Here is a 22,399-nt window from a genome sequence, read left to right on the forward strand (position 1 = left end):
CCAGATCAGGTGGCAGTTCCTGAGTTTGATTCGCTCATGGACGTTGCTTCACAACTCAATAGCGTGGAGGTGCTCGCTGAGGTTGTCCCACAGGAGGACGAACAAAGTTTACAATACGAAGACGAAGAGTCTGTCGCGACTGAGGCGACACTGGATGTGACTGATGATGCCCAGGTACAGTCGGAGAGTGCCGTCGACGAAGCAGCTTTGTCTAACACTAAGGTGTTTATACTTCTTGTTAATGCGTCCCCCGCGTCATCATCATGGCCTCACACACCTCATTTGCAGGACTCGTCTCCCGCCACGTTCTCAGCGCAGGACGAGATATCCGCATCAGTGGAGGCCGATCCTGTGCTCGCCAACGCCGAAATGTCTTCATATGCTGAAGATACGTCAGTGCGAGAAGATCCGGCGGTGGCAGAGGTTGATGAAATCTTATCCGGCTCTGCCAACGTGGAAGAAAGTACCGAGGACTTAGCCGAGATTGCGGCACCTCAAGAAGTTGCTGATAAGGTGGAAGCCACCGTTGCAGCAAATGAAGCCGCGGAGGAGAAGATCTATGCCGAGTTTGCAGATACCGTCAATGAGGTAGGCAGGTTGATTTGTATGGATGGTTGTGGCTGGAATTGACGATCTGTGTAGGTGTCCCTCGATTCTGAAGCTACTCTTCTGGATGCAGCGGAGGTCGCAGTCCCGGTTGAGGAGGAGCCTATTCACATGGAGGAGCCTGTCTCGCCTTTGGTCCCAAGGGCTCCTGAGGCAGAGGAACCGCCTATCGCTGTTGAGGAGACAGTGACTGAGGTCCAACCGATTACAGAAGCATCCGTTCCAGAACCTGTAGAGGCAACCCCTGATGCCTCAGAGACCGTCGAAGAAGTCATTGTACAAGCTGCAGAAAGTCTGGCAGAAGTCCCGCTAGAGACGGCCCGAGACGTATCAGAACCTTCCTCCGCTCAGCCATTCATCGATGTAGAGGCTGTGGTAGACGTTCCTTCTGCCGCGATAAAGGAAGGAGGGGAAGTGGTCCAAGTGCCAGAGTCGCCTGTTCAGACACCTGTCGCAGACGCCACCGTTGTTGAGTTGGTTGCAGAAGATCCCATCGTTGAATCGTCTGAAGTCTTGGAGGAAGTCACTGTTCCCGTTGCTGTTCAGGAGGAAGAAGTATTTTTGGCTGAACCATCAGAGGACGTTGCAGCATCCGAATCCCGGCCCATAACAGAAACTGTCACTGTTGCAGATGATATTCCTGTCGAGCCTTTGACAGAAGATCTCAAAGCCTCTGAAGTTGTAGAGGAAGTCACTCCTCCCGTCATAGTTGAGGAGGAAGAGACATTGACGGAGTCGGTAGAGGATCTTACAGTGTCCGAATCCCATGTTATCGCAGAGGAAGCTCCTATAGAGCCGACGGTGGAAGAATCGGCAGTCGAAGAACAGGAGCCTACCATTTCTGCAGCTGGCGATGATACCACAGCAAGTGCCATTCCCGACGCGTCGGAAGCTAGTGAACAAGTTATCGATTCTGCTATCGAGGTAACTGAAGAACTGCCTGCTGAGGTCTCGAGTGTAACTCCCCCAGAATCTCAGTCTATTGAACCAACTGTAAAAGATGTCGTCCCCGATGCATCAGAGGCTATCGAAAAAGGCATAGCCTCCACTGCGGCAACTCAAGAAGAGCCGCCTACTGAGCTCCTTGCGGAGGATTTGGCGGTAGAGGAAGCTCAGGACCCCGAGCTACCCATCCCTGCAGTCGATATTGCCCCTGAGCCAGTGACCGAAACTTTCACCGTGGAGTCCCATGATTCTGCAGTAATCGTCGAAGAGCAGACACCTGTCGAGTCCGCAGAAGTATCTTCAGATCCGTCTTCGGAGACTGCCACTACCGTTGAAACCGCTGTCGCAATGGAAGATGTCATCGCGGAGTTGAAGCCGGAAGAGCAAGCTGTCGAAGAGTTAGAGTCATCCAGTAATGCAGCGGATGTCCAATTTGATATCATCACTGATTCAGCGGTAGAAGATTCCGAAGGGCTTAGCAATGTGGTGCCAGAGGTTGTGTCGTTCTCAGACGTTAAACCTACCGAACCTTCTCTTGTGGAGGATGTGACGCCTCTGGCGGACTCAGCTGGAGAGGCTCCCGAGGCAGACTCATTTGACAACGGTTCTTCCGTAGCTGAACCAGCAGAGGTAGTACCTGAATCTATCGCAATCCTTGATACGATAACAGACGCAGAAATCCCTGTCGTCGAAGCGACACAATCCTTCACAGTCACCCCTGAAACTCCCGCTTTCCTATCTGCAGATGGTATCACCGCCGACTCGGTCGTTCCCGTTGAGGAACCCGTAGAAGCCTCTAGTGAAGAACCAACCGAAAGTGGTCCTGCAATTCAAGAAAACGTTGAGGCTGTACTTCCCGTCGAGCTAGAGCTGCTGCCAGAACCAGAACCTTCCTTCTCTTCAATAAATGCCGACATACTGGAAGAAAGTCCAGAGGCTGAACCTGTACCTGTCGCAGAGGACATTGCTGCTGCCATTACAACCGAACAATCGGTTACTGAGGAAGCAGCACCGATTGATGTCGAACACGACCAAGGCACTTCTGCTGCAACTGATGCCCCTTCGGAGACCGAGGCACCTGTTCTAGAAGCAGAGACAATCACGTCATCTTCAGAACCAGTTGAAGCAGTGGAAATCCCTATTAAGGACGAGGATGTCGAAGGGGACCTGAAGTTGGCTCAAGATAGCGTAGCTGATGTGCTGATTACTGACTCTCAAGTCTCTGAAGAAGAAATTGCACCAGAGGACACTACAATTCCCCTGCAAGAGGAGAGTGTTCTGGAGTCGGTTGCAGAGCGTGACGCCCCTCTTGCTCCAATGACTGATACGATCGACTCTGGTGTGGATGTTGTGTCTACCGTGAAGAGCGAAGCCGCTTCAGTTGATGAGGCGGTAGCAGACTCTATCGATAAGGAGGTCGAGGAAACCGCTGCCGCTCCAGATGTTGTGGCACTGGAGGAGACCGAAGACGCTGCCATTGAGGAACAACTTTCCGCGCAACCGTCCGAACTGGCCACTGCTACTGTAGAATCGCAAACTTCTGTTGCAGAACCCGAACTCACTATCGTTGAATCAGCAGTCGACGAGACACTGCCGATCGTACCTTCAGACACACCTGATGTCGCGGTAGAAACTATCTCGGAAGAAAAGGTAGACGCTGTTGAAGAAGTCCTCGGAGCAGCTAGCTCGGAAAGCGAGGTCAACCCCACCGAAGTGGATATCGTTGAGAGTGAGAAGAGCACAGATGACGATGAAATACAGGTAGCGGCCATTGAAGCAGTTGTACAAAGCGAAGAGGGAGTCTCTGCTCTTACAAGCAAAGAAGAAGTCTCGGTAGCAGAACAAGTGCCCCAGGAAATTAAAGAGGTGGATACTATAGATGTCGAGGAAGCGACCGAAGTGATACCGGACGGTGCTGATGAAACAGAGACCTCTCTGGCTGTCGAACAATCAACAGCGACGGAAGGTGACAAAGCCGAATTGGACCTTGTTGAAGAAGCTGTAGTCTCCCATGACGAAACGCGCCTACCTGAGCCAGAGCCAGTTATCGCTGATGAGGTGGAGAACGCACGCCCTGAAGCCGAAATCCAGGAGGTTATTTCTAACATCCATTCCGAGTCGGCTGAAACGCAAGAGTCTCATGATATACCGTCGGCTGTCGATCTAGTCCAATCCCAATTCAACGAGGTGTCACTTGAAGCTGAATTGCATGCCTCTGGAATAGACGATGTGCCACGAGACGAGGAGGTACACGTCCAGGAGCCAATCATTGCCGAGGAACTAGATGTGGTTCAAGAAACGCTTGCGACAGAACATCAATCTGAACCCGAAGACATGCGCGATATTACAACTAATAGCGAGTTATCTCCCGAGCTGAATATTCGCGAAGAACAGAAGTCCGACGAATCTGAGATACAACCAGTGGACATTCCGGAGCCATCTATGCTTGCGCCAAATGTGCAAGCGACCACAGAAGATGGCGTGGTCGGTTATCAGTTCAATGAGAGCGTATCAGACGTTCAGCCTAAGGAGAATTCAGAGGGCCGTGAACAAACCGACGAGGCCGATAAAGAGGTAAGCACAGTGAAGCCGACGCAAATGTTTGTGACTCTTTGGTCTCATGCTGTCCCGATGTTTTTATAGATCCCCTTGTCTGCTAGCCTTCATATTGCAACAGAAATCGAACGTCCCAAGTCACCATGGACTCCATCTTACAGTGTCACAACTCAAGGTCCCGGTATCTCTGACAAGGCGGCTGTCGAAGGTGAAGTGCAGTTGTCTGCAGTTTCTCCTGCAGTAGTTGTATCGGAGGAAGCTGGAATTGAACCAAACAACGAGCTGCCTGCCGCCTCAGACAGTGAGGAAAGTGGAAAGGTGTTCCTACCCACTCTGATTATAACGCCTCAAGCTGTGAGTTTTGTTTCCAGGCTGTTTTAGCTGCTTACTGACTGTTACTCACATCATTATCCTAGGTGAGACCCGGAGAATCGCTTCTCGGTGAGGATGGCAGTGAGTCACGACCAAGGTCGCCTTGGACTCCTTCATACTCTGTTATGAGGCAAGGTAGCGTCTCACCACGCATACCAGAAGTAGAGCTTCCCCCCACCGTCGTTCCAGAAAAGGAAGAAGCATGGACACCCTCGTACTCTGTTACTAGGCAAGGCAGCGTGTCTCCACGCATACCAGAAGTAGAGCTTCCTCCCAGCGTTGTTCCAGAAAAGGACGAACCAACGATCTCAGCCGAAGTTCCTTTGATTGTAGCCTCTGAAACTGTGTCAGAGCCACTGGAAGCACTTGTTGCCGACAAGATCAGTGATGAGCATTCAGCTCCAGCGATAGTAGGTAACGAGGTCGTCGACGTTTTGGAGGAAACCAATGAGCGCCAAGCCGATGAAGTCAATGTAGTAGAATCACATCCTACTGTCATACTCGAACGTGAAGTGCAGGTTAGCATGCTCATCACATGCATATGAGCTACTTACTTACATTACCTACAGACTACTGAGCCAGAGTCGAGTATTACGCCATCTGCCTCTCTCCTGACGGCTCAAGAGGAGCCGGTCATAGACAGACCAAAGTCTCCCTGGACGCCCTCATACTCGGTCACCAGACAAGGAACAGGGCTGTCCGATGTGGAAGCCGGCCACGAAGAAGCAGAACTTGATAAGCTTGAGCAGCTACCCGAGCCGATCACCAATGCTCCTGAACAAGACACACCAGCCGCTAACGGCATCAATGGAGCACGAACTCATACAGACAGCGAACCCTCCCTTGGAGGTTTCTCTTCTCAAAATGCTGCTGCAGCTGCGGAAATACCCGTCACACCTGAAGTTAAGATCTATTCTGTGGAAGATGATGAGAATACCGAGTCATGCCAAACATTCCCCACCGCTGAGGACTCTGAAGACGCAATTCATAAATTAAGTCAGAAGTAAGCTGCTCGACTCTTTTCTATTGTGCATTGGTTGATTGTCATTGTTAGACCTAGTCTCGCCACCGTAGATGAACTCAATAGCACTGACGGTCCTTCTCTTCATATCGAGATTCCCACCAGCGCTTCAAGCCGGAAGAGATTAGAATCCACAACTTCGTCACGGTTCTTCCCTGGCGGGTGGTTCTCATCTTCGCCCAAAGTCCCAGAAGAGGGGCGCACTTCGCTCGATGTTGCTGCAGGCGAATTCATATCAAAGTCTGCGGAAACCACACCAACGACACCCATGCCGACTGCCGTGGAGGAAGACTCGGAGAAGAAGGCACGTTGGTGCACCATCATGTAAGAAGAGAAAGTATACGCTTCGCAGTTTTTGTTTTGTCCAGAAATCCTTCGTTTTTTACGATCTTTTACGATTCTTCGATGACCCCCATATGAATACCTTTTGCTTCCAAATTGGATTTAACTCCTACTCACTTTTGCATTTGCAAACTTACTAATCTTCGCAACCTTGATAACTTCTGCCATCCCCTCTCACGAATCATGCTGAATACCTTGTCGAGATACATAGAGGCAATTATTTTTTTCGTAATCATACTTTCTGTGTACGTAACATATTTTGCTTATGGGAACAATTATCAAGCCGACTTTAGCTCAGTTGGAAGAGCGCGAGACTGTAATTGGTTAACATATGACATCTTGAGGTCGCCTGTTCGAGCCAGGCAAGTCGGATATATTTTTCAATTCCCGCCTTTTTTTCCCGTTACTTTCTGAATCTATTCAACATCCGTCAGAAATGTTATTGATCTCAGTGTACATGCAGCAACAATTAGCAATGCTATAGTCCGGACCATAGAGCATGAGTACAATGCATCCTATTTAGTGTTTAAGCTCCACGAAAAGATTGACAGCCATAAGTATAATGTATGATACAATAAGGAAAATACCCCATTTTCGAGGCAGAAAATATGCGTTGAGTGGGACGACTACTAGTGTGATTACGAGGAGCAATAGGAGCCCTATCGTACTCACGAAGAGCGTTGGTGTAAAATGCAAGCTATATGGTTGAGCGGTTTTGCTTATGATATAGGAGCCAGAAATGCCGACACCGAGAAGAATGTTGAGCATTGGTCCACCAAAGCAGGCGGAGAAGCCCATGATGGGAGCGAATACCTAATTTAAGGTTTGGTAAGATGGGATAAGACGACGATTACGAAGAGACACATACAGCTACGCTGGTGTTGGCAACTAGGTCAGCAAGTGAATTTCCAACGGCGAAGACAGTCAGGCCAATGATGGCATCTGATAATCCAAAAATGAAACCGAAAGCCTAGATACCGCAAGAGCATATATGATGAAAATCTAGGGTTATGCATAATGGTAGCAAAGGAACGAACCTGAAGCACGTTGACCACCTCGTCTGCGATAGCCATTATCCACACAACGGCAACGATGAATCCCATTGAACACCGCGCCATTTGCGAGGGAGGAGAATTGCCTTTATCAGCAAGGACAATCACGAGGAGGCCTAACGCTGATCCCCCGATTGCGGTTGCGATTAAGAGCCAGTTCAGCTGCTTCGTCCCACCTGAAACTCAATCAGTCAACGGGAAAAAATGCCCACAATTTGAAAGGGCTTACTGAACAATACGCTGACACAGAACAATGGTCCAAATGCACACTGCGCAGCGGTGAGCCACTTGTTAAATTTCATTTCGTGCATGTCCTCCATAACTTCCTCTTCCGCGATCAACACACGCTCTATGCCTTCCTCTTCAAAGTCAATCAAGTGGCTCTCAGCGGCGCCTCGGTAATGTAACTTCTCCTCAGACGCACCACAACAGTCATATGGCATCACTACGACGGGGAGAGTCAGCGTTAGTACCAGCACTGCAGGGGCTGCAAATAGAGCAGCTATCTTCCCCAGGAGTGTCTTTGACCGGAAATGATGTACCGCAGGGAATAGGACATGATATGTGCGGCAGATGGCCCACCAAATGCGCTGCCGAGAAGTTGGGGGTGAATATATCTCTACCTCCGTGCCCTCGTCCGATGTCGTTGGAGAGGCAGGCGTGCGCGAAATGGATGGTACCGAGGGAGCAGTCATTGGAGTTGGTGTACCATCTTCTAGGTTACGCTCGCGATTCGTATCATCTACATCTTCTGCGAGCACAGAGTTAACCATTAAACGCGGCGAGCGATCGTTTAAGGGAACACCAAGCGCTGCGTCCCATGGGTCTATTTCTCGAGTTGGGGTGTGGGAGCCGGAACGTCTACGGCGATGGTAGTGGCCACCTGCGTAAGGTGTAATGGGACTGTCAAATATACTCAATGAAGAGGAGGAAGCTTGGTTCTGAAGTGATGCAACGACCTGACGGAATTCAAGGGCGCCGACTAGGGAGAAGGAGGGCATTTGGGTAATATGTGGGGTTGCAGGTGGTGGCGATGGTGTTCGCGAATGTGGCCGTGGTGGAAGGTCCGTTTGAAGGCCTAGGCGCATAGGTCCTGGATGTGAGATCGCGCGAGCCCGACCAACTGGTGGGGCAGCGAAAGAGGGCACAGTCAGTGAATTGGACAACGCATGTGATTGAACAAACGATGTTGCTTCAGCCTGACATCAGCATTTTAGTGGGACAAAGAAATCCGTTCACTCACGTTCATCTCTATAGGGATCCTCGTCATGAAATGATGGCAATGTAGCATCATCGTCATCTCCATACTCTGCACGTATCAATGCTTCTATGCGCCGTTTGCGTTCTTGCCTGCGCTCCCACCAACTGCCCACGATAACTACGAGAGCATATATAATGTACAGAACGACAAGTGCACCGGCTTCCCAGCTGTGTATCTGTCCATCCCAGAGAATGACGAGCAATAACCCTACTGCAGCAGTGAAAAAGCCGACGTCACGTATGAATGGAACTTTATCGACTCTGAATGGCTTGATGATGCACATTGAGCCGACGACACACGAGACAATGAATGATGCTGCACCGAGCAGCTCGCCGATAGCCAGACTACCGGAGTTGGCACGCATGGCAGAGAAAGTAGAGAAGACATCTGGACTGCCATTTCCAAACGCAAGGAAAGTGACACCTGCAACGTTCTCGTCCAGACCGAGGAGCTGAGCTATTGTCGCAAGATTAGGGGTAAAGAAGTCGGAAGCACTGATCCCGAGGGTCGAGAAAAGGAAGAAGAGCCAGAAGAGGAGAGCTGTGAAGATAAGAGGGCGTGTTGCGGCATCAGCACAGAAATACATTTGTAGATATGGTATCGACAATGCGGTGGTTGAAGCTGGGCAGTCCTTCCATACGTGTGTGCACTGATCAGTTACATGTGTGTAATCCAATGGTCGACACTGCACAGTCCATTCCATGGCATCAGCTAATACTCTGGTTATCGAGGAAGACTCACAACGTTTTCGGTCGATGTTATATTAGTATAGATACCATCTGAAAAGACACTTCTTTTCAACATCTGGAGGTTTTGGGAGCGGGCAAACTGGCTCTCGTAGGGTTCGCCATAGCGAGTTTGTGCCAGGAGGATACAGTTGATGATGAGCGCGGTGACGAATACGAACTTTGCTTCTCCTGAAGACATGATCAAGCTGGCGGAAAGCAAGCCTCGAGGGCCTTACATGTACGAACGGTTTTGCACAGGTGCTTATAAGCTGCCCCGGGTCAACATGCGTTTTACCATATGGGCACTACCGCGGGTCCTTATTTGTCCGTGTTGTTTTTGGAGTACCAATGCTTTTCTGGCGCTCTCTACTCATCTGACAGATAAGTACGAGATAAGTAATATGAATATACCAGTATTTGACTACACACACTCCTATCACACCTGTCAATGATAACCTGTACATGTATCGATACAACCAATATTTACACCTTGTAGAAACAGGCACCCCTACCAACGAACTGCACCGCGCTGTAACTGCGTCGGTTCAAATACAGGGCTCAATTCTTACCAGGTTCGTCGACAAGTTCGAGCGTAAAATGGGGAAACCAATGCCTACTTTAGTTTCCATTGAATTAAACTTGGATCATCCGGAGCTGCCAATAGGAAAAGGAAGAAGGAATCCATGGGATTGTGCCAAACCTCCTTGATGAAGTGATAACCCAAAAATGACCCGCCAGATATCCAAATGGAGCCGTATCCGATTCACGCCCACGAAACGCGCGGCCTGGAGACCAACGGCCAGGCAAAATCACAACACGAGGACAGGAGCTCTGCTCAATAACTGTACGGCATTTAGTAGATGCTGACGCAAACTTGCATCGAGGACGGAAACTTACTTTGAGGGTTTACATGCTTGGAGCATCAGGCTTGCAGGTACCGAAATACACAGCATTCCCACCGCGTGAGGATAAGAACCTATCGTTTACGTTTGCTCATGTTTCCAGAAACTATCGACCAGACGATATCTTTGGAAGACGTCATCGACGATAGAAGAGACACGACTGTAGCCACAGACGTCAGATATTACGATGTTTTCAGGACGAAGGGGGGTCATGTTGACATTCACAGTCCTGTTGGAGATGTATTCTAATAAACCACGAATAGGTGATTCCATTTTGCGCAGAAAACGTCAATGAGGAGAATTGACGAAGGTACCAGCGCAGTAATCAGTGGACTGGGATAAATTTGGACACGTCATGCAAAACAGGTACAAAATCGGCGCTTCTATCTAGCAGCAAGGACTGCGCGATTACGATCGTTCAAAGGGATAAACGTATATCGAGGAGAAGTGGCCAGGTAAACGGGCTGATGCCATTTTGCTGGCGTGCGTGCGGATACCATAGCCGCGACTTGAAGAACGTATGCTTGTACAATGAACCAACGCTCATCGCTCAGCTCCAGCGATATATCCAATAAGTTAAGCGTACATGTGCCATTTCGCTCTTAAGTCGTGTTGTATGAGGCACTTGCAGTGTTGCGATAGTTTTACTCGAGATACGAAATATGGGAGGGCTCTGTATACAACGCAAAAGACGTCAGGAAAGCATGCACCAGAGTCTGTGTGTGAAGTCTCGTTCACATGCCTCATGTGTGGGACAGCCTATGATACTTTGCAAAGAACACAGGTTCGAGGCACATAATCAGTTCCATGATTCTGGGATCATATCACGATACGCCACGCGAATGAGGGACCAGCTTGTTCAAGAGTCATCGCCAATAGTAAACGGCCGTCAGGTGTGGACAATGTAGGACCGTGTCAAGACGTCGACGGTACTGTGGTCATTCTGAATCATGATCATGCATGATAGAAATATGTGGCCTGAAGTTCTCTGAACTGGTCAAACGCATCAGCTCCGAGTCGTTGGTTGAAATGAAGGAACATTAAAGATGGGAGGACACACGAACCACATCAACCTCCACTGGTGTACGTAGTAATACAAGTAAATACTACCTTAGCATGAAATTACAGTTTAGTACGGCATATGTTTGTGCGCATTCGTCATGCATCATGATTCACAATTTGCAGGACCCTAATTACTGGTTCGGATTTAATCACCATCTTCTCTTCTCTTCCCAACTTCATCCTCATTGTGCAAAAGGTCAAATTTCACGACAGTGAGATTTCCGGGCTTTTTGACTACAAGGTAAGATAGTCGCGGACAATTCGCGGATGCGGAAGAGAATGAAACTGAACTTGACGCTGGCTTGTACAGTGAGAAGGCATCAGACCAGGCAAAAAGCCTTCGTGAAACAACATGTATTTGCCTTTAGCAGCCCTTGTAACGCTTATTGTAAGTCCTCATCTGCGGTATATTTCATGCAAACCTAAAAAAAAACCATGTAACAGGCTACCTTCGCCTACCGAAGTGGCAGAATCATTAAACATAACATACTTAGCATTCCCGATCTCCCAGAAGGTTACTACCAAGGTGGGGACTGGAAAGAGAAATGTAACATTGTTGCCGACGAAGGATCTCATACGCTTAAATATTGCGAGGACATGACGTTCTGGGACCACTTTGACGCCCAGGGCGCGCTCGAAGAGCGCCTCATCCTCATGGGATGTGACCCTAACAGAAAAGCATGGAACACCGTGATGGGTCCCCTCCGTGACCCCGAGCCACGAGGCTATCTCTGGCTTTACTCTGCCACGAGCCATGGCTCCCCGCAGCCCGTCTCTCTAGACAATTATCCCGAGGCACACGACTTCCATCCTCTGGGTCTCGAGATTTACCCGTCGCACGCGGGTGATTCGTCCAACCTCTTCATCATCAACCATGCGCGTGCAGGGACCACTATCGAGCAGTTCACTCTCAACCCCGCCAGCCCTACTCACGCGGTATGGGTCCGCACGCTTACTTCGCCATACTTTGTTTCTCCTAACGCGCTGGCGTTGACGTCCCCCACGTCTTTCTATGTGAGCAACGATCACCTCATGACGCGTCGCTTGCCCAGCCCTTTCGGTCACGTCCTTCCTCTTATCGAATCCGTCGGAGGCTTACCCCTCTCCTGGCTCAGCCACATCTCTGTTGAAGAATCTACCGAGAACGACGGAGAGATAACTTTGAACCATACTTTCGCCGCATTTGGCGTCTCGTTTGCCAATGGTGTTGCCATATCTCCTTCTGGAACCGAACTGGCTCTGTCTGGAACTTCTATGGGCGAAGTCTATTTCTACAAGCGAGACCCATCAACGAACAAGCTCACTTACGCTCACACCGTGCCTGTACCATTCTTCAACGACAACGTCATGTATGATGATTCTGGCGCCTTGATCGTCACTGGACACCCTCACTTCCCCTCGCTTATAGCCGTAGCGGCCAACAAAACAGGTGCAGTTTCATCCAGTTGGTCCGTATCAATATCCCCTCTCCACATGGAGGTTGCATCCCCTTCCTTCGCTCTAAGAGAGTATGACATGAGGGCGCCTCTGTCGGCGAGTAAGCTGTCCCCAGCAACGATGAACTACGAGGTGGAAACGCTATTTCAAAGTAATGGCACTGCTTTCCAGACAAGCTGCACGACCTTGCGGGATGCTGAGACAGGTATACTGTACATGATCGGGTTATACGAGGAGGGATTAATGGTCTGTACGCCGTGATATGATGTTCCAAGAATGAATGTATTGTACAATATGAATGTTTGAAATGAAAGTGGGAAGTCTCAATTTCTAGCTCTGGAATTTTTTTACAGCATTGATATTGTGCAGCGAAGAAAACTTACCCCTACATGATACGATGTACCACCAACAATTAGGAAGAAAAAGAAACCAAAGAAAACCAGTTTAGAACGTTTCGAGGAGTGACAGGTATCGGAATGAGGAGCTCTTGTCTCGGAAGCTCATAGGTAAGAAGAGATGTGTCGCCAGAGAGCAAGGGTTGTACAAGTATAATATATAAAAGACACTATCAACAACAAAAAGAAAAAAGGGGAGACATCAAGTGTATGATAGTTATGGTTTGAGAGAAGGATAATATTCGTTTTCACTAGAAGAAGTTGGGTAAGAATGACCTGCGTGAATAGTTAGCTCCTTGCTCAGGTCGGTTAATGAGATAACTGCGCCACTTACACTGCACCAAGGCCAACCGCAAATGCTGCGACACCCCAAGCAAACGACTTTTTCTTTGGTCCCATTTGGAACATCCCAACCCTCTTGTTAGTGGCAATTTGCCTTTCCTCGACTTCTGGCTCTTTAAACTCAAATTGCAGTGGTTGTTGCTCTTCTTCTTCCCGTGGTCTCTTCACCACAGAAGCTGGTGCAGCATCCTCCGCTTCGGCCTCCATATCCATTTCCGTGTCCATCACCACGTCTTCCGTCTTCTTTTTCGCTGCTTCACGCTTGGCCTTCAGCCCGTCGATCAGCTCTTTTTGCTCCGCAATATCCTGGCTCATATTCGGCCTTGAGATCTCAATGGTCTCTGCTTCTTCCTCTACGATGGTCTCATCCGATCCACCGGGAGTGCCTACTTCTGCTACCCTTAAAATCTTCGTGGCCTTCACGCTACGCGGAGACTTGACCTCCATCGGCAAAGGCATAGGCGCTGGGCTCTTCGTGCGAGCCGATCTACGCGGAGGAGGAAGAGATGTAGGGGTAGTTTGTCGTGGCGCCTGTACTGGCGCTGGTGCTGGCGAGGACTCTCGACGCCGTTTTGGCGTCGGGAGTACCATGGACTGAGCAGGCGTAGGAAGATGCACTGGTGATTGCGTCTGTGCTTTGGGTGTAGAATTTGCCTTAGTTGAACGGCGATACGAAGTACTTGGGTCAGGAACAGCCTTGGCCATGTGAGGGATAACATGGGTGAGGTTATACGTTTCTGCAAAGTCGGGAAGCAGAGCTACTTCGGGGCTGAGCCAAGTACCCGCCAGTCTGATGATTGTAGGCTCTTTGAGAGAGCCGTTATTCCCTGAGAGGTCATATGCCTCCTTCACCCATGCTATCTCCTTCTTCTCCTCGATGTCGCCAGCGGTGGGAAATGCAGCGCGGAACATCGTTGTGAGGCTGATGGCGCCAGTGTCAAACCGACGAAGTATGAATGCATGTCCCGTAGGCTAAAGAACGTGTTTAAGATAAGCAAAATCAACAAGTGACTCCTACGTACCGTTGGAATCTTCATCCGACCAACCTAGATAGCAGTCAGCTTCAAATTACCAACAATAATGCATTCAACAAGACATACCAAAACCTCGTGTCCGTCACGATCAAGCATTTGATACTTTACAGGTGGTAATTTGTCCGAATCGACTGCAGAAAAAGTGATTTAGCGACCACAGTGAAACTGGATGGCATAAAGTAATTACGAGTCTTCAGATGAGGATTTTCGTGCCGAAGAGGAAGCGTAGGTCGTAGCGGCATTGTGCTGAAGGATGTAGGGTTACGATAAAGCAGAAACTAGCGGAGGCCAGATACTAGGGAATCTGGACGGAGAACAAGCAGGGGCAAAGCAGATCACGTCCCGCACCGTGGACCGCGTCCACTCAACGTGCAACCGTGCGAATTGTCAGCCACTTTTACAAGCTCCGCCCATTATGGGTGGCGGCAAGCGATGCAAAAAATAGGGCGGATTTTATTGAATGTTGTCGATCGATACTAACGACGTGTCAGATGGTTGTGTGGTCTAACATAGATTCTTCAAATGTAACTACCAAAACAAGTGGATGTTGAGTGGAGCATCGCATCTACATAAATACACACGCAATAACCTTGTTTCTATGAGTACATCCATAACCAGTTTATTGATCTAGCCGCTCTCCAATCTTCTTGTTTTTATGTCAACTGTGGTCTCCCAACGAGGGCCTCGACCAAGTCCTTAATATCCCCCCACCATGCAGTCTTTCCCCGCCGATTTTTCATGTCCGCATGCTGGACCATGTCCTTCACAGGGACCCACTTGATTGTCGAACCTTGGATAGTAATCACCGCAGCGCTCTCAGGCTCGGCTTGCTTCACTTTTGACGGCTGCTTTTGCAGTTCATCGTGGTATCGTTCGAGGAACGCCATACACTTCAAGGAAAGCCGTACGGCCCGAGCACGGTCCATCGGGGAAGGTATTCCACCCTGTAAAGTATGCCCCAAGGACGCGGAGCGCGAATCAAATAGGTCACCACCTTCCTCCTTGAACATCTTCGTGACTACATCGGTCGTGTAAACCGACGAGGCAGTCTCGTTACTACAGTATATCAACAATGTCAATCGTCAATAGGAATATACATGGTTCAAAGTACTTACCGAATAACTAGGCGACCTTCACTTCGACCTTTGGCGTCAAGCCCGTAACGCCTCTTTAAAAATCTGACATCAGCCCTTAGCGTGTCAAGATTCATTCCATGTTCTGGAGTATATACAAGACTTGCTCCAGTCTATTCGAGTAAGCCGTTCGTAAGAAAAGTAAAGATAGAACTTGCAACGTTACTTACTGCCAGTGCACCCATTGTTGCCAGATATCCACACTTACCACCTTGAGTTTCCACAACAAAAACCCTATTCCTACTGGCTGAGGCGCTCTGTTTAATCGAGTCACATGCGTCGACCAGTGCATTCAAGCTGGTGTCACTTCCCAAACTGAACTCTGTCAATGGGACATTGTTCGAAAGTGTCGCAGGAAGGTGTACCATCGGTATGTGAAATGCTGGGTAATACTGTCGTCCATTCTCCAATATCATCAGAGCACTAAATGCCTCGAAACCACCGATCATTAGCAGAGCATGGAAATTATGTTCCTGGAAGCGTGCGGCAACTGCTCCGAGATCTACGTCAGGCAGAGTACGATTTGTGCCTAGTTCTGACCCTCCTCGTGCTGTCCAGTTGTCGACTCCAAGCCAGGAAAGCTCGTGGATGTTGTCGTTAAGAAGACCACGGAAGCCATTGTGGATCGCAATCGGGGTATGTCCTTGTCGAATACAGTAGCGTACTGCGGCACGTGTAGCTGCGTTCATGCCCCCTGCTGGCGCTCCCATGCTTTGGCAAGCAACGAAAATTAAAATTAAATAGGGGTGAGATTATACAGTCAAAGCTCACTGCATGATTGCAACTCGCATTCTCTGGGGTCGATGTCTAGGTCAGATATCACATGCAGAGCATCAAATCACGAACCTTCGATTCAGGTAGTTGTTTCTCCTTGTACAGAGCAGCTGTAGAGAAGAAGCCATCCAAACTCTCACAGAACTCCGGATCACGGAGAGACATTGCTTTTGTAAAGTCTTTTGCTGCAATTGCATCTGCGACGGCTCTCGTCTGTGGATAATTGATGAATAAAATATCTCCATTGCCCAGGGCCATTAGATCAACCACGCACCATCGCAACAGCCTCCATGAGTGGCACGCGTGTGATCTTGTTTTCTCGAATTCCAATCATGTAAGATGGCTTTTCTGGTGTGGCCTCAAGCAGTGCATTAACGGCCTCCACACCTTGGAGCGTTGGCTAAAACCCGCATATTCATTTATCAGTTGAATGTCCAGCTGGGATACACCTACCAGAATGCGGTCGAAAGCGCAAGGTCGTCCGCCACGCTGAGTATGTCCAAGGGTTGTAACACGAGTGTCGAGCCCGAGACGATCAGTAAGGACATCTTTCACATACTCTGCACGAATAGGTTGCAGCAATGAGTCATGTGCGCCTTCAGCGACGATGACTATGGTTTTGCGTTTACCGACCTTGCGATGCTGTTTTTGAGAAGTCAACGGGTAAACAAATTTGCATCTCATCTTGCACTAGAGCATACACTTACGCGCTTGATAGCATCGCACATCTCATCCTCCCATGGGTTGGTTTCGGGTGGGCGCTCGGGAATGAAAATGAAGTCAGCACCAGCACTAGCCAAGGTATAATTCAATATACGCTTTATGTGAGAAAGCCTTTGAAAAGAGTACGTACCTGACACCTGCAAGCAGGGCGAGCCATCCACAGTGACGTCCCATGACTTCAAGTACGAAAGCCCGCGAGTGAGACGCTGCGGTGGAATTTATGTTGTCGATAGCCTCACAGATACGATGCAGTGCTGTAGGAGCACCTATCGTGAGATCTGTCATGGACATGTCGTTGTCGATGGAGCCAACAAGTCCGACTATCTTGAGATGTCCATGGCGAGCGACTTGCTCTCCAGAAATTTTGCCTACAGAGAAGATTGAGAAGAACTAAACTTGGCGGTAAAAACATATCCTTGCCCTGAGATCGTAATTCTGCAATAAGCTTAGGCCATTCAGACCTGAACACGTCAGCTCCAGTTAAGGAACCATCACCACCGCATACTACAAGTGCGTCGATGCCCTCCTTAATCAGATTATAGGCAGCAGCCAAACGACCTTCCACTGTCCTGAATGCAGTCGAACGCGCCGTTCCGATGAGTGTCCCACCCTATCGTGACCAGCGATACGTGATAAAGGTAGATATAGGGAGTTAGGTGGTAGTTACCTGCGCAAACCAACCCCTGACATCGTCCCATCCAACTCTGACGATATATCGCCCGATGAGTGTGCGTCCGCCAGGGTGATCACCAGTGCCATCGAGCAAAAGTTCACCATCCCCGAAACGAAGATTGTTGATGAGATCAGCATCGGCTCCGTTCAAAGGTAGTGGTATAGTTGGAGGGTCTTTATTGACATTCTGTGCGTCTACATTACCGCGAACGAGACCTTCATAACCCTCGCGCACAATCCATGTCTCACAGCCTCTAATATTATCGAACGGTAGGGACGTGCGCGTGATCGAATTTTATATAGATAAGGGAATTCCATGGAGTATGTGAGAACAAGAAAAGAAGAGTAAAGAAGGGCTCACTTGAGGATTCCGGCTCTAACGACAGAACGAACCACTGCATTCATACCTGCGCTGTCACCACCGGAGGTGAGCACAGCGAGTTTCATTTTTTGCTGGCCCGACATGTCGTCGGGGATGAGCCTTGCTGATGATGATTTGATTGTTATCGCGGATGTGCAGAAGAGTGGCTGCCTTAAGATGTCGGCGTTAGTAAGGTTAATTAACGGTTATGTGGAAGAACGCTGACGGCTTTTCACCAGAGCAATACCTTTTTGCAGTGAGCTGAGCAGTACTAGTGCGGCCGTTGAGTCCGATCTTTCGACTTCAAAACCCACGTGCGTCACTAAAGCGTAGCGCCAATCCCCGACACACCTTTATGATCTCCTGCCTTGAGGTTGTAACGACAGCGCTGCAATTTTTATGCGAAATATTGAAAATGTTCAGAGAAGACTCATGTCAGAGTCCACAGATCGTGAGGTGGAAAATATGTATCTACATATACATATAGACACGTATACACATACCGCAATTGACAAAGACACCGTGATCATGATGTTCGACTCAAATGGAGAAAACACATGCCAACTCGCTACAAATACACTACCTAATAACCATAAACGTTACAAGGACCAAGACCATTAAACTCGCCAACCGTTTGTTTCAGACATCGCAGGGATCATTGAACACCTCCCCAAGGGAAGAAGATAGGAACAGTCCTACGAAGAAAGAAAAACATATTTAGCAAAGATAATGTCTCATGCAGTACCGTCATTTACCTCTTATACTCCTGCCACTTCGGATCATCCCCAAATTTTTTGTCCCCAGCTCTTTCAAGTGGAGGTACACCGGATGCCTGTAAGATACAATACGTTTAGGTTGATGTGACTGCGATGAGAGAGCAGACAGACTCACGTATCGCGTTAGAAGATAAGTAAACACAGGACTAGCAACAGCGAGAACAACAGAACCGATGGGATAATGGGCTGTCTGAAGCGACGCAGTCGAGAGCGCCCAAACGCCTGTCCAAATACCAACCTCGCCCACATAACTTAAACCAGACAATGTCAACATTGCTACATGTTGGTTGCATGTGTTAGCGGTTGCTTACTTGGGATGCCTGCTCACGCTCCATAAACCTCTGGTTATGAATTTTTCATCGTGCAATTTATTATCTTTCCGGTGACGCCAAGCAGATTTTTGACGGTCGGCGAGGACCTCAAGCATGAGTGACCCCGCGATAAGACCTACAGAAGCGTAATCACGCGGTCCCAAGGGAGGATGCAAAGCCGCTGGAAGAGCGTTCGTCTAAATCAAAGGCGGTTAACGACTTTATGCGGGGCTCCTTGTCAGTGAGAGATATCTACCAAGTAAACAGGAAGACCGACGAGGCAGATCCAAGTTGCTAATAAGTGGTATGAATGCACAGTGAAAGTAAAGAACATATATGCGTCCAAAATACCTTGTGCCATCCAATAATAGGTAAATTTTTTGGGATCATGCTTAATCCTATCGAATCTAGAGTCCCCACCTGCCTTAATTGCACGCTTACTCACAGGGTGGTATAAATATGCTGACAGAATCCGTTCAGATCAAAGATCGACGCACCATGGCCAAAAAGCTGCCCAGCCTGACACTCCACACTCCAAGGGCAGCACTTACGAGTAGCTGGCGAGGAGCGAAGCTGGTGATAGGGGGAAATGACATAGGAATACCATCCCAGAAACGAGCCTTGAGTGTCGGATAATAAAGAGATACGAAGGTCGTGGTAAGGAAGCCGATTGCACCAGAGAGATCGTAAAACTTTTCGTTGGCCTGAGGAACAAAGGTAAGTGCACACGCTATTACAATTCGCCCAACATCAGCTCGTCTTGGGAATCAATAGATAATTAATAAATACCTGTTTGCAGAATGTATGCACTTATGACTGTCGGTACTAGCTTGGAGAAAACGGTCATAATTTTTCCTTAGAAAAACGCGTATAAAACTGAGCAAACGATGAGATTGGCGATGAACTTCGAGTGCCAACGATGGGATTGCGCTTGGCTCCAACATCTCATCATTTCGAGTAAGTAGAAGTCTCGTCACAGATCCGAGAGACGTCATTTCATATCTTATTTTATTTTATATTTTATATTATTTTATTTGCTTCTTTGTAAGCTTACCCTAACCACAGCTACGCAAGATTTTATTCAATTATCTATTATGACCTCATAGCACTACACGCAAATAAAGATTTCCGTCTCTCTTTTCGCTGGCCCATTTCCCCCACAACAAACGCCTTATCCAAGGTTCCTTCACTTTCAGCAGAATGCCCATTGTAGCAAACGCACATCCAGACAGGAAAATCGCCGAGGGTCAACACTCTGACATTCACCATCCCCCTCCTCAGGATCATACCGAGGATCCCCAAGCCTCCAAAGACATACCTGAAACGGGATGGACCGGTGAAATCCCAAGTAAAAATGGCGGGGACTACGAAAAGAACTGGATGCATCAGCCCCCGTATCAGTGGAAGTCCGAGGGAGACAAATTCAAAACAAATTATATCAGGTGAGCGTAAATATTGGGATTAGGGGCAATGCTAAATCAACGTGGTCAACGCAGCGAATGCTGGTGTGGGAATGGTACATGGCTTATTTACCATGTAATTGTGAACTTCCACTAATGTATCACCAGTGTCCTTCGAATTCCACGGAGAACCGGTCGATGCGAAGCACTGTCACTGCCATCAATGTCAACGCCTCCACGGTATTGCTCACCTGTCTTGTGCACGAATGATACTTGACGCTTTTTTCAGGTGCACCATTTCAATGGGCTGTAATTTTTCCCAAGGTGAACTGAAAGTACCCTTCATTTCTGATGCTGCTAACGGAGAAAGTAGACCTCTGTCAGGCTCTTAAGGAATCAAGAAGATAGTCTTCATTGCTTTAGTACGCAGACGTATGCAAACAACATGGCGTCGACGAAGATAAATAACTCACACATGGTTCATTCACTAGCCGGAATGCCACCCATCATGTCCCATGCAAGGTAAACACCTGCATATTTGCCCTATTTGTATTGACTATTAGGGATGCAGGTGTCTTGTAATGTCTGTAGATCGCCCATATTCGATGAAGGAAGGAACACTGTTTTAGCGTATCCCAGTAGCTTTCGTTTCCCCGATCAGCACATTCCTTTGCATTTCCAGCCAAGCTGCCACATCTTCTATAAACAGAGGTGAGCTATAGTGCATGGGGTCGGTAATGGAACACTCATGTCGATTTGTTGCAGAGTGATGGAGGTCCCAGATGGAGTGTAAGTTCCGCGTCACGTTAATATTTCAGCCAGATTATCTGACATATAAACAGCCCGAAATGGTCAGGCCACAAAGACCAAAGTGTTAGTTTGTGTTCCAACTGTCACTCCGTTCACGCTTACAAATGTAATCTGTGACTGTGTAGGAATTGATGCAAGAACTGTCGGATACTGAAGGGTCAGTGCTATACTATTTTCCACTGTCGCATTATCACCGTTTCACTGCTAACACGGTCCTCCGGTCAGCATCATGCCGAAGTATAAGGGACATCTGGAAGACGGACAAGGTTAAGAAAGACTGAGAGTAGAAATTGCAAGTTTTTATATGCGTTGCAATAGTTCAGATGTGTCCTTCCGTATATCCGATCCTTGTATCGTTGCATTACTAGCAGGTACAGAACTCTTATCGAATAACATAGACTCCTATCAGTCCGGACTCATAGTACGGGTAAACCTGCGCCAAACAAGTGTACATTGCTGAATATCTGATTTTCGTTGATTGAACTCCCACGATTGTGACGATAATTTCTCTGTCTATCCATCGACTACTCACGCTGTAGCTTTATTATTTCCTTGCTGTATACCTATAAAAAATATCTATGGACAATCCACAGCATTATCAGCCGTTGTCGCATGCACTCCATCCCCCGGTCGCCGGCGGTTCGCAGTACTCGGGCTTCATTACTACTACCAGTGTGCATAAGGACGCCAATCACAGAGACGTAGAAGAGGAAGAGGAGGAGGAGGAAGAAGAAGATGAAGACGAGGGTATGGTTGAGGAACAGCTTGGCGTGCACGACGTCGATCAGCAGCAAGACAATAACGGTCAACCTTCACCAAGTGCAATTGCAGGAAAACTTAAAGGGTGTGTACATACTTATCTACTTGCGCGACCAGAGAAATAGACCGATAATATTAATCGTATTTGCCAAATCGTGCATATGTCCATTATTTTCGGCGCTAATAGCCCGGCCGATGCCAGTGGTGGTAGCCACATGGAGAGGAGTATCAAGACAACCATGTTGCAAACCGATCAAGAGCAACTGCAGAAACAAGGACTTCAGCATCAAGATGGTGATCATTCTCAACAAAAGCGCCGACCGGGTCGTCCAAGAGGATCCAAGAATAGGAAAGCACGTGCCTCTGCTGGGGATTCTACAACGACTCCCACCAAGGCGAATGCTCCAACACAACATCCTGGATTCTACCAATATCCTCCTCTTCAAGGGCAGCCCCAGCACTCAGATGTGAATCCACACAACCAACAATATTATGAGTTCCAGTGGCGCGTACTTAACTTGTGTGCCGAGTTTTATGGCGCAGCCGAGGAACTTGTTGTGAGTCTCGAGCTTCATCACGTTGTAAACTGTCAGAGTGAACAGTGGATGCTCTGAACTACAGAAAG

General features: G+C 48.4%; 6 protein-coding genes across 6 annotated transcripts; 2 read left to right on the top strand and 4 right to left on the bottom strand.

Annotated features, from left to right (window-relative positions):
• Positions 1–6,241: 6,241 nt before the first annotated feature.
• Positions 6,242–9,082, bottom strand: SERLADRAFT_449081 (uncharacterized protein; the record flags this gene model as incomplete). Its single annotated transcript, XM_007318268.1, has 6 exons — positions 6,242–6,655; positions 6,711–6,812; positions 6,880–7,070; positions 7,124–8,017; positions 8,138–8,840; positions 8,897–9,082. The coding sequence occupies 6 exons, from the start codon at positions 9,080–9,082 to the stop codon at positions 6,362–6,364; spliced, it is 2,370 nt and encodes a 789-aa protein (XP_007318330.1).
• A 1,949-nt stretch (positions 9,083–11,031) lies between these two features.
• SERLADRAFT_467403 (uncharacterized protein) lies at positions 11,032–12,955 on the top strand (the record flags this gene model as incomplete). Its single annotated transcript, XM_007318269.1, has 2 exons — positions 11,032–11,235; positions 11,292–12,955. 2 exons carry the CDS (start codon positions 11,200–11,202, stop codon positions 12,543–12,545), a joined length of 1,290 nt encoding a protein of 429 aa, XP_007318331.1.
• SERLADRAFT_437920 (uncharacterized protein) lies at positions 12,897–14,297 on the bottom strand (the record flags this gene model as incomplete). The annotated part of the gene is made up of 5 exons (XM_007318270.1): positions 12,897–12,974; positions 13,031–13,993; positions 14,044–14,067; positions 14,122–14,186; positions 14,243–14,297. 5 exons carry the CDS (start codon positions 14,295–14,297, stop codon positions 12,897–12,899), a joined length of 1,185 nt encoding a protein of 394 aa, XP_007318332.1.
• Positions 14,298–14,552: 255 nt separating this feature from the next.
• Positions 14,553–17,996, bottom strand: SERLADRAFT_361445 (uncharacterized protein; the record flags this gene model as incomplete). The annotated part of the gene is made up of 13 exons (XM_007318271.1): positions 14,553–15,111; positions 15,171–15,301; positions 15,359–15,899; positions 15,960–15,982; positions 16,035–16,175; positions 16,237–16,362; positions 16,416–16,604; positions 16,670–16,754; positions 16,816–17,053; positions 17,082–17,295; positions 17,353–17,611; positions 17,719–17,889; positions 17,945–17,996. The coding sequence occupies 12 exons, from the start codon at positions 17,820–17,822 to the stop codon at positions 14,709–14,711; spliced, it is 2,454 nt and encodes an 817-aa protein (XP_007318333.1).
• A 121-nt stretch (positions 17,997–18,117) lies between these two features.
• Positions 18,118–19,788, bottom strand: SERLADRAFT_467410 (uncharacterized protein; the record flags this gene model as incomplete). The annotated part of the gene is made up of 8 exons (XM_007318272.1): positions 18,118–18,413; positions 18,474–18,550; positions 18,610–18,745; positions 18,806–19,002; positions 19,062–19,099; positions 19,157–19,241; positions 19,303–19,535; positions 19,595–19,788. The coding sequence occupies 8 exons, from the start codon at positions 19,650–19,652 to the stop codon at positions 18,374–18,376; spliced, it is 864 nt and encodes a 287-aa protein (XP_007318334.1).
• Positions 19,789–19,917: 129 nt separating this feature from the next.
• SERLADRAFT_467412 (uncharacterized protein) lies at positions 19,918–21,008 on the top strand (the record flags this gene model as incomplete). Its single annotated transcript, XM_007318273.1, has 7 exons — positions 19,918–20,247; positions 20,302–20,321; positions 20,374–20,445; positions 20,495–20,529; positions 20,579–20,637; positions 20,697–20,727; positions 20,777–21,008. 7 exons carry the CDS (start codon positions 20,006–20,008, stop codon positions 20,918–20,920), a joined length of 603 nt encoding a protein of 200 aa, XP_007318335.1.
• Positions 21,009–22,399: the final 1,391 nt, after the last annotated feature.

The sequence above is a fragment of the Serpula lacrymans genome (assembly GCF_000218685.1).
Source record: "Serpula lacrymans var. lacrymans S7.9 unplaced genomic scaffold SERLAscaffold_7, whole genome shotgun sequence".
NCBI lineage: Eukaryota > Fungi > Basidiomycota > Agaricomycetes > Boletales > Serpulaceae > Serpula > Serpula lacrymans.